General features: G+C 36.9%; 1 protein-coding gene across 1 annotated transcript; it reads right to left on the bottom strand.

The window, feature by feature from the left end:
- Nucleotides 1–4,107: 4,107 nt before the first annotated feature.
- On the bottom strand, nt 4,108–5,328 carry LOC147610401 (uncharacterized). The gene is made up of 2 exons (XM_086786509.1): nt 4,559–5,328; nt 4,108–4,422 (listed from the first exon to the last, which is right to left on the bottom strand). Exons 1-2 carry the CDS (start codon nt 4,857–4,859, stop codon nt 4,280–4,282), a joined length of 444 nt encoding a protein of 147 aa, XP_086642635.1. The 5' UTR covers nt 4,860–5,328; the 3' UTR covers nt 4,108–4,279.
- Between the last annotated feature and the right edge of the window lie 6,889 nt (nt 5,329–12,217).

Below are 12,217 nucleotides of genomic sequence, written 5' to 3'. Positions count from 1 at the left end.
TTGATCCAGGAGAGAGGAGAGATAAAAATATCACAATTTTTTTGAGTTAAAAACTCCACCACACATGTGAAATAGGCGCCTCCTTGAAGTCTCCCCCCTTCTTACCAAGGTGTCAAAAATGTATCATTATACCAAAATATCTCATTTTTTAGTAATATCTCATAGTTTTTAACTAATAAACCTTGTACTCAGTCAACTCTTCATCTTGTGTGGATATTTACTCATTTTTGGGTATTTTCTTTTATTCATTGGATTTATCTCCTCCCCACACTTGGATTGATCCTAGTGGTCCATAGGAACCTTAATTAGACCATAATCTAGAAATTTCTGAAAATCTGGGTCCTTAGGCTAAGGTCCTTTATACACATTTTAAATTAATTCCAATTGCACATTGAAAAGTTCTTTTTGAATTTCTATTTCAGGGGAAACCATTTTAGACACTAGGAGGATTTTTATATCCAAAAATATCTCAATTTTGGATTACCTCTCTCTAGACATTTTCTCTCTCCAAGCCAAAACATGGTAAAACAGGATCTTTCTGCTATTTCAGAGAGGGGAATAATTACAAGATCAAAGGGGAGGTTCTTACACTTGTATACCTCAAAAGCTGGAGGAAGGAATGTTACAGAAGTTACACTGATGAAGCTATAAAACACTACTAATGAGTCCACTAATTGCTAATCCAAATCAAGAGAGCAAGGAGAGCGAAAACGACATGTGAGAATGAGGCAAAAAAAAAAACTTTCCCGTTTTATAACCTCAATCGAGGTTCGGTGGCATGCATTTTAGGGTTTGCAAGATCAACGCCCCAGATGTAGCTGTAGTTTTAGGGTTGGTGAGACAAACGGCCAAGATATGCGTTTGATTTTAGGGTTGGTGGTGATCGACGACTGCGATTTGAAATACGTATCTCCTTCAAGATACATGGATGGCTTAGATCATCTTGAGTAAGTACCACGAACGAGGTTTGTTTTGACGGTCGCGATTCCCCTTATACCTCGATTGAGATATGTAAATGGCTCGGATTGCATCTTGGAATGGGCATGAATGGACGGGTCGGATTGTGTAGATGTATCTCGATCGAGGTCTTTCAACGGCTTCTATTACATCTTGGTATCTTGAACGAGATATGTCGACGAATGAGATCACATCTCCATACCTCGAATGAGATTTTTTGATGGTCTAGATGATATTTTGTTATCGCATTATTCGAGATACGTGGATGGTGGAGACGACATCATTGTGGCATCCGAGTGGGCAAGTCGAGAGGGATCCACTGTGGCATTGACATGGATCCAAGTGACCTACATATCTTGATCGAGATAACGTGGTGGCGGTGACACGTACTGGTGACATGGATGGTGACTTAAAACCCCGACCTGCTGGTGTGGCATTGGTTGGTATCTTATTCGAGATATAGGGCTTTAGGCTCGAGAGGCACGTGTCGTTGTTTAATTGATGGCGATATCACGATCGAGGTACTCCGCCCGAGTTACGTCGGTGTCCCAATTTTAGAGAGTGAACAAAAGTGAGTACCGTCATCTTGCAACCACCACCCTATGGAGGCTCAAACTCAAGTCTGAGCTTCCATAGTCAAATAGCCCTATAAAGGCTCAAACTCAAGTTTGAGGAGTCATGTCATGCTTATATGTATAGACTAATAAAGTCAAGAAATATTACCTATTTTGTCCACAACAATATTTGTTAATTATTGTTGCATGTGTGTTGGCAATAATTCACACACTAATTAGTGAATATGCTCTAGATGGTGTGTTTAACAACTAATACAAGACCTTGAGGATAAGGATTAAAAGCTTAATAAGGTTTTTAAAAAACCTTTATGGTTTAACTAGCTCTAAAAGATCATTGTAAAAGGTGAAAAAGATGAGAGATTCTCAATGATGTAGGCAAGGTGATATCATGACTAGATTCTAGAGTGATTATGTGAATAGGAGATATGATTAAGAAAATCAAGGAGGAGACATGTTTGCATTAAAATCTATAAAAGTATGTGATTTGCCTCACTTTTGGTGTGAGATTTATATGAGATTATGTCCTTGCTTTGTGCCCACCATTTTGTTTAATCTTACTTAGTTAAGCATTGATTATTTTTCTTAATCTATTATGAGTGTGGTTCCATGTTAGATTACCCTCCTCCTTAAATACATGTTTTGTCTAAACATATTGGAACATCCAAATATGAGAAAATAAACTTAATAAAATCGGAGCAGTTTGACAAGCAAGATTTATACCTTCAACATAGTCATCTAATAAATATTTTGAGTTGATGGGATATTCAAATACGCTTATTAAGCAAAAAACCCCAAAGGTGCGATGAACAAAATTTACGAAGTACTTTGAAGCATGGAAAAGTGAAACACTAGCGTTTAATTTTCATGCAGGATGTTTTGCTACTTGACACCACCACATTATTCCAATTTCAAGATAGACTTCTAAATTATTATACCAAGTCACCTTTTTTGAGACCCAAAGTGATAGCTAAATGCATGAAAATTAGATGTTTTGCTACTTGACGCCACCACCACCACATTATTATAATTTCAAGATAGACTTCTAAATTATTGTACCAAGTCACCTTTTTTGAGACCCAAAGTGATAGCTAAATGCATGAAAATTAGAGAAATTTGGGCAAGGCAAAATGGAACACTTTAAAATTTTATCATGTTCTCTCTAATTTGATATCAAAATGCATCTTTAAAGTAAGAACCATTGGAAAATCTATATGGTGTGAAACAATTTAATGAACAATGACCATGTCTCAATTGCATGAATCAACATAGGATCCAAATCCATATTACACAAATTAAAAAAGTTTTATAAACCAAAACTATCATGCCATATGTCATTCTAATCCACACATAGATTAAAGCACAATGTGGAGATAATTACAAAAAAGAAACCCAAATAAATAATCGTCAATTTCATTATTTCTTTAGCCTATGAATAGGTCAACTAGTTATCTTCCATATTGTATACACAAGAATATACTTCTCGACAATAAATAAGTTTTTTGTAAATTTCATGTGTATATCAGGGAGCATATGTAGAGCAAAAAGGTCGACCATAAGATGTGGTGCTCACAAATGTGTGTAAAATGTACTAGCTTTTTTAATCCAAATTAAACTCTAGACTTTCTTGTACAATTTTGTAATTTAGATGCAAAAGTAATAACTAAAATGAGTTCACTATGTGTTGAGATTTAACAAAACTTCACTAGAAATTAACACACCCAAGCATCTTCTGACCCTTGTCTTTTGTTGCTATGTGTACCAACAAAAAAGGAAATAAAAAGGTTATCCTACGTACACTTGACCAATAGAAAACATAAATCTCACCTAAGAGTCTAAGAGAGAGACTTGTGGCCTCAATGGCCACCATTACACCCCATGTGTTCCTCTGGATTGGGTCCATTCATGCATAATTATGTGCTACAACACCTTGGTACCAAAGAAGTGCCAATGGATAGAGAATGTTTAATTCTTGTGGATTTCATTAATACAAAGAGACTTGAGTTGTGTCCCAAGGTTCATCCTTAGTGGGGGGTGGGGGGGGGGACTATCAAATATGCAATAAGACAAAAATTAGTCTTGTATATTATATCTCCAATGAGTGATGCCTATGATAAGAAAATTCAAGCCTTCTAATATGATTTTGGACTTTAATCAATGGTATTACTAAGAAACTGATGCTTTATATTCACCTATAAGCAAAATTGATGTTTATCAAATAAGCACCCTTGAAGATTAATACAAGAAAATGCCTTAGTTTAACACTTCAAGTTTCCTTTAATTTCTTCCCCTAACGACAAGCATTGTAGTAGAGTGGTTAGGGTGCTCAAGTTTCTTGGGAAGCCCGTGCTCTCTCTCTCTCTCTCTCTCTCTCTCTCTCTCTCTCTCTCTCTCTCACACACACACACACACACACACGCACACACACATGCCCCTTTATGGCACATGTCCACTGTATAACACATGATTAGATTTTCCTCTCATCTCTCGTGTGCAAGTGCCCATGAAGTTGTGTTGCGTTTAACATGCTTTATGACCATTTGATATGTAGAAATGCTAAGAATTTGCACGTGTATAAGATAACAAAACAAAAAAATCAATTTTCCCAAGTCTTACATAATAGCAAATCATTGAGGTATAGTGAGCTTTCAAATGATTTGATGAAACATACCAAGTTCCAAGTACATACACTTCAAACGTTGCGCGCAGATTGAATCCTATACCATACTCTCAAGCTCTTCAACCACACTTTAGCACCCTATTTTCACTACATGCCTGGCTCGTATGGGTCTAAGATGCTCCTTGGTGATCCTCGTAGTGTGCAATGAGTTCAAATTTATAGGCCTTGTGAAGTTGCCATGGGCACCTCCTTGGGAGAAGTAAGTGAGCACTTCTGCACATACAACATCAAAGAAATCAATCTACATAGGCTATTGTGGACGATACCTAGGCTAGTGTGGAAAGTCAAACCAAGTTATAACCTAGGTAATCACATAAAAATTAGTGATAAGAGGAGGGTTAGGGCGTACCTTCGAAGCTGACAAGGCGGTAGCGATGACCGACGCGGAGGGGGGCGTCGGCCGGTAGGAGCTTGAAGAAGGAAGGCGGCTTGTGGCTGAATTGGTGGTGGGCGGCCGACAATGTTGGCGGCGGCGGCGGTGTTGTGGTAGATGGGTGGACAATTGAGGTGGATATCATGGCCACGAAGTGGCCGGGGTAGTCGGACATGAGGCGTTGGGCGGGAACCTCCATGTCGAAAAGCCTCTCCACTCTCCCGCCTGGGTACTCCACAGTTACTGCTGCCAAGTCGATAGCCTGGCAATTGCCCATTCTCTCTCTCTCTCTCTCTCTCTCTCACACACACACACACACACAGACTTTCTACTGCCCGTGTTGAGCTACACAATCTCTCTCGCCGGACATGGATGACCTTGCGAAGAATGCCAGCGCCCGCATCTTGGAAGATGCCTGCCAATGCAAGTTGGTTCTGAAAGAGAAAGAAAGAACTATGTTGGTAGAAAGCAGTAGGTCACTGGCACAATCACAGTGAGCTGTTACGTTGTATATGCATTTAGCACTGACGGAATGTGTCACTGGACAGTACTGGGCTGGCATGCAGTGGTGGTGTGTGGCCAGCTTACTGCAGCGCCACGCCTAGCCCGCGTCAGTTGGCGTTGCTTCGAGAGCGTTGCAGCGGACAGAGCTCTGATGGGGGTGTGAAATGTGAACCACGGACTTAGGCTACTGCAGCTTTGCAGGCACTCGGATGGGAGGAAAGATTCAAAGAAAGACTCGCTCCGTAGGTACTAGCACCTACGCCCGGTCACATGGTGGTTCCGAGTCCGGACAACAATGGCAAGGAGCCCACTCTCTCTCTCTCTCTCTCTCTCTCTCTCTCTCTCTCTCTTGAGTCCTCTTTTTTCCCATATCTCCATGCACTAGCACTCACCCACAAATTATACAAACTCTCCCTAGTGTACATCGCACACATCCCCCTCCAATGGGCCTTGCATTTGTTTGAATGCATATACACTATGACATTGTACATTGAACACATCACCCTCAAAACTATACCATGGACCTTGCATTTGTTTGAATGCATATACACACGGATAGCAGGCTTTATTGCGCGAGCGACAAGACGCTCAAAACTACACACATGCAAGATCATGGGCCTTTCTAGGATTTGTTTTGTTGCATATACACAATGAGAGGCTCCATCATCCATGGAGTCAAGACCCTCACCAAGGCTATTGAGACAAGAGCCTCATGCTACACCCAAACACTCCATTTGGCAGGCTCCATGGTGACAAGACGCTTAAAACTACACACACATGCAAGATCATGGGCCTTTATAGGATTTGTTTTGTTGCATTATTGCATACACACAATGAGAGGCTCCATCATCCATGGAGTCAAGACCCTCACCAAGGCATTTGGAATTACATTGGGACAAGTGCCTCATACTACACCAAGACACTCCATTTCCATGGAGACAAAAGACCCTCAACTACACCAAGGTTTTTGCATTTGCATGAAGACAAAGTCTCTCCACACTTTCCAAGTATTGGCTAGATCAAATATTTAAAAAATGAGAAAATATTTTTTTTGGGTTCTAAAGGCACCTCTGTTAGCCTCCATGTGCTTTTGGAAGGGAATCAAAAGAGGAGTACAAAAGATACCACAAGTATAGAATGGCATGGCTGCAATATAAAAGTACATATATAATATAAAAAAGGAAGGAAAAGGTACAAGAAGGTAAAGGATCTCCATAATTTATGAGGCTAGTGCGTTTGTGAAGATAGGGGAGTCTCAAAAGAAGTTAGTTTGTTATTAAAGCTATGACCAAAGTAAACTCTTAGGAAAACCATGCTAAAAGGCTACATGGTAAGATTAAGTTAATGTCCTTTTTCCTCGAATCTATTGTTGAAGAAGCTAAATAAAAGGCATAGATGTGCTAAATTTATAAATGAAAATATGAATTATCTATAAAGTAGCATCATTGCAAGGTACATCCAAACACTTTAAAGCACATGCAAAGGGTCTTTATGCCCACTTTAAGATTTTAAAACTTAAGATTTATTAATTTTCTTTTGAATTTACACAACTTTGTAGAAATTTATTTCCAAGCTTTTGACAAGATTACACGTACAAAAATTAAATGCAAAGAACCTTAATATGTAAAATTAGACATATTGTTGATAGATATCATTGAATTGTCACAAAAGTAACAAGGCTATTAAATGGATTTCTAACCTAATGAATAAAAGTTGCTCTCTAACATCTTAGTTTCAAAGGTACCAATTGCAAGCCAATTATGTGCACCAAGATGCACTTTTGTATACATGTTCTCGTTAAACTTAAATGTCTTTCCATGTGCTCTCAAAGTCAACAATGTTTGAACTTCTATTCATTAATTCTTTGTAAGTATAAAGAGGTTCTTGTTGATAAATAAAATGCATTAATGGTGAGAATATTCTAAGATCTCTATTTAAATGTTTTAGTGGTTATTTTTCATGAAGATATTGCTAGATCCCTTTACGGACTCTTTATAGTTTTTGAGTGGATAGAAGAATTCCATAGAGCTTACACTAAGCATGTGGTTATGGGAAGTAAAGCTTACAAATCTAGGAAAGGCAAAATGTGAGCTATCTTATCTAATCTTCCATTTTTATTTCAAGAATTTTACCTTATAGATTGTGCAAAGGTTAAAATACTTCGCTAAGTATTTTAATAATATCACAAGTTCTTTCAAGCTATTATTAGTCACTTGAATGGATTGAATTATAACATTAGGGTACTTTATATCATAATCTTATAGAATCATGGAAAATGATGATAACTTCAAGAAGAAACATGGGTTGAATATTTACTAAATTCCTATGAGGTCCTAAAAAATCTTATGGGCTATTTTCAAAAAGGTAAAATTTATCTAGAACTTTATGGTATTAATTTAAAATGAAAAGTCATAAGGTTTTTTATTTCTAATTATTAGTATTGACCTACAAGCCTACAATTGACACCTCAAACACTTAATAGTGCTAACCCTATTCTTACTTAACCCAGACTTCATATGATGAAACCCAACCCTAATTCTTGATATATATGGGCTTAGTACTTAGTAGTGCAACGCGTCTTACTTAACCTAGACTTAACCTAGACTTCATATGATGAAACCCAACCCTAATTCTTGATATGTATGGATGCATGAGGGCTTGTAAGAAGGGAGTGTCTTTGATCTTATAAGGAGCCTGCTGGTAATATAATAAGACCTTTGTTGGAGTGCACTATTTAAAAATCCTAAAAATAAAATTACCTTTTCTTGGGTCCTTCCATACACCCAATGAGAGTACTAAAAAAAATGAAGGCTTTTTATTCATGTGTTCAATGAAACATGGCCACTTTTAACATTTTATATTAAACCAAAATAAAAGCCCATGGCAATGATGGCATAAAACTTTTTCATGGACACCCCTCATCCTTATGGCCCCCATACACCTTCATATCCTCAATTATTAAACCAAGGCCTCTAGTGTGTTACTTTTGACTTTAGCAAAATCTAGGTACAACTACTTTTACAAAATCTAGGTACATCTATTTATAAAAAGTGAAAAGACACAAAGCTCTACTCTACACCTCTTTATGGTTATCTCCTCCTTGTCAAACCCACTCCTCCTCCACCTCATGTACCATCCCATCCACAAGTGGGGTGGTATACAAAGTCACTTGCAACAAGCACAAGAAAGAATGCCCAAGGAACTAAATACATGAGACACACCAAAGGGAGCCACAAAATTGAATGCCAATGGTAAGGTCTTGCAATATGTTATACCTACTCTTAAGAACACATAACACTATGCATGGAGAGAGAGAGAGAGAGAGAGAGAGAGAGAGAGAGAGAGAGAGAGAGAGAGAGAGAGAGAGAGAGAGAGAGTTTGTGTACCTTTTTTACTTCCCAACCTCAAGCAATGAGAAAGTAATCATTTTATTTGTCTGGTAAGAACTTGGCAAATGATGGATGTCCATGAGATTTTGTGATGGGTTTCCAACTGTTCAAACAAGTGGATGGCAATGGATTTATATAATAGTAAAGATCAAGAATACTTCTTTTCTACCAAAATAATGGCAAACCGAGTGCTACCATTTATTGGGTGGTGCTTGCGAGTTGCATGATGGAGAAGACATTCATGTTTTTTTGAAGACTACACCACCACCATAATGTTCAATATAATATATCCTTAGGCTCTCCTCACATGAATGCCACATGATTATTTCTTACCTTTTCACTCTATAAATGTTATTTCTAAGCTAGACTCCAAGTATAACTATCCTTGGGTACCCACAGAAAGTAATACTTCAAGGTGTTGTTTCTTTTGGTTGCTCACTTTTCTCTTTCAATTGGCTAGTGTGTCACCATGGTTTCTCCATCACACAAGATGGTCCATTCTCTCATGTCCTCTCTTTCACACAAGCAACAATAAAGAAAGAAGCACGACACACAATAGGCAAGACTCTCTCATACACATGACACACCAAGCGTCACTTCTTACACACACTTTATTGAACGTCTCATAAAGTACTTTAGAAGGTTAAGGCTTTATAGAATCAACCTTCACCGTTACATGAACTCAAAAAGATTGGCTTTAAAAAATTGCATTAGGAAATCATGAGCTCATTTTGGGGCCCTCTATGGAGTTTCATGCCGTTTTTCTCTCTAAAAATGGGGCCATAGTGAAATTTGTGCACATCATTCCCAATTTTTTCAGAGTTGGTAGATATAGAATGTACTCTTCAAGATCTTTCCAATTGTATATAACATGATGGGGTTCTAACATAGGATAGTGAAGCTCCCCAAAAACTAGTTTCAAGAGTGATGATGTGGCATGTAACTTTACGTTGAGCAGGTCTTCTAAAACCAATTTTGGATTCATCATTGTAATCAAGCTCAATCATTTTTGCTTCTTGATCATCTAGCACTATTGTATCTTGTAGTATGCAACACCATGAGCTAACATCATAGGCTGGAGTGGTAGCTCAAATATGTTCTTGGGCACTCTAACTTGATGGCATCACCCACCAAGGCATATGTGCATATGGTGGTGTGCTCAATGACTCTGTAAAGTGATGGAATCGGAGAGGCCCTAGTGCAGTTAATATTTTGTTGAAGAAACGAGAGGGTTAGCGTTGAAACTGAAAGGTTAAAAAATTAAGAAGACAATCTTAAAGAGCTTGGGTACTCACCAATCTCTTCTACTTGGGCAACAATCTTAAAGAGCTTGGGTATTCACTAATGTCTTTTACTTGTGCTAGCACCTAAGTTTGATTATGTTCTTCAAGTCCTAGGTTCCTAAAAGATCCCTTATTATAGAGGTGGGGCTAGCTCTTTATATTGTTTCTTAATCTCTACATCTCTCTCTACTAGGACCTTCTACTAGTGCATCTCATCACTTTGAATGTAAAACTTTAATTGAGCTTCATGTTATATCCTTTACTTATCCATAATTCTTTTTGCTTTGTGCTTATAGTTCTTTAGCAAATAATGGAATTAAGTTTGACCAATGTGGGTCGAGTAATAAATTAAAAGAAGTGATTAAAGGTAATTATTAATACCCACAAGTATTTTGTATAGCAAGGTAAAAGGGCTAATCATGGGAGAGAAAATATAATTTAATTTATGGATAAAAGAAAAAATTTCTAAAGCTATGTTACTCATGGCCCCATTTGTTAGATTTTAGTTGGGATTACACTAATCACTAAAAACATATTTAATGGCTTTATTGAAAAAGGATTAGATTTAATTAGTATAAAATAGTGGATTTAGTATAAATTAATCATGTGTGGGCCTATTTTAGTAAATTGCTAAGGAGCCTAGATGATTTACAAGTATTAAAATAATCTAAAATCTCATATTTAAGCACTATTAAGAAACAACGAGATTAGTGTGCTTGTTTAGGCTTAACCTCTTAGTTAATTTATTGTATTGAGAAAACGATGTTAGAAATTAAAGCAGCCCTAAAAGCTAAGCTAACCATGCTTTTAAACTTGAAAAAATATTAAGGAATCTCTTAATCACATGAAACTCTAATTTAGGAAAGATTAGTAAAAATTAACCTTTCTATAACCATTAATCCAAATTGACCATTTAAGGCTGATCTAGGGAGTAATGCTAAGATATCTATAAGGTCAAATTTTACCTTTAGTTAATCTTGTATTTAATATGCATTGATCATACTCTAGGAAGGGATTAGTGAATATAAGAAGATATTACGAAATTCTAAGGATGTGAATGGTATTTTATAGGATCCTCTTAAGTGTAGTAAGAGAAATCTTAGGTCAATCCCATTAAAAATCATTACGTGATTGATATGGTTTAATCTTTATTCAAGCATGACTAAATTTTTATTCAAGTAGAATGGTTAGGATCCTCTTAGGTGTAGTAAGAAAATTCTTAGGTCAAATCCCATTAAAAATCATTAAATGATTGACACAGCTTAATCTTTATTCAAGCATGACTAAATCTTTATTTAAGGAGAATGGTTAGGATCCTCTTATGTGTAGTAAGAAAAATCTTAGGTTAAATCCCATTAAAAATCATTAAGGCAATTCAATATTTATTCAAGCATGATTTAAGAAAACAAAGCAATAGATTAAGGGTTTTAAGAGTATGGACCAAACATAGAGTATTAAGGGTTTAACTCCAAATGGTTCATACTTTAGAAGTGTTTAGTTTACTTTAAAAAATACTAATCTCATAGTAGATAAGATTAGAAAATATTAAGGTTTTAGCAAACAAATATGAAATTTTAAGCACACATGTAGCTGATCTAGCCACTTAAATGAAGGATGTTATAGACTTCATTTTGAGTTAATCTTATGCATACATCTCACTTATCACACTCTTAGTGATTATTAAGATTTTTTTAAAAGACGATTTAGCAACATAAATACTTAATTGGAATCTGTTTAGAATAACTAAGATTACTCTTGGATTAAATCTCATATAAAATATTTAATTAATCTTGGGCCAAGCAAGACGTAGTGACAAATGAGATGTCTAAATTATATAAGACTAACCATATGGATGTAACCTGAAGGATGTTGGGCTTGTTGTTGTGTGGTTGGCCAACAAGGCCAAAAGCGACCCTATATGTAAGGTGAGGAACCCACAAACGGCTTTTGAGGACAAAACTATGGGGATAGGGTAGTTGTGGTTAGCCAAAAACTTTTCTTAAGGATAAATAAAAAATCGATTAGGTGGATCTAGGCATGGAATAAGTAGTAAGAACTTTACCATAATGATTTGTCCATATAAATTTATATGAAAGTGTTATGTGAAAATGATGGTTTCAAGTGGTAGGTGTGTGTGTGTGTGTGTGTGTGTGTGTGTGTGTGTGTGTGCGTGCGCGCGCGCACGAGAGGCATGTGTGAGTGAGAAAAATTGATGGGTGGGTGAGTACTTAAAACTAGATATCTAAACACAAAAATTGATGGGTGGGTGAGTACTTAAAACTAGATATCTAAACACAAAATCAAAAAGTGTGCGGTAGGGTGGAACCGAGTGATGCAGGTGCTGTCCAAAAGACCCAAAATATAGATTCCCCAAACAAAACCTTTTTGTTTGCTCAATTAGGTCACAGTTGGTAGCAGAGCCTAGTTGAATGGAGTGACTTGGACATAGAATTACGAAT

This window comes from Cibotium barometz, chromosome 49 (assembly GCF_041138505.1).
Source record: "Cibotium barometz isolate CiBa-2024 chromosome 49, ASM4113850v1, whole genome shotgun sequence".
NCBI classification, from domain to species: Eukaryota; Viridiplantae; Streptophyta; class Polypodiopsida; order Cyatheales; family Cibotiaceae; genus Cibotium; species Cibotium barometz.
The sequence above is the reverse complement of the archived record's forward strand: the minus strand, read 5'-3'. Positions and strand labels throughout refer to the sequence as shown.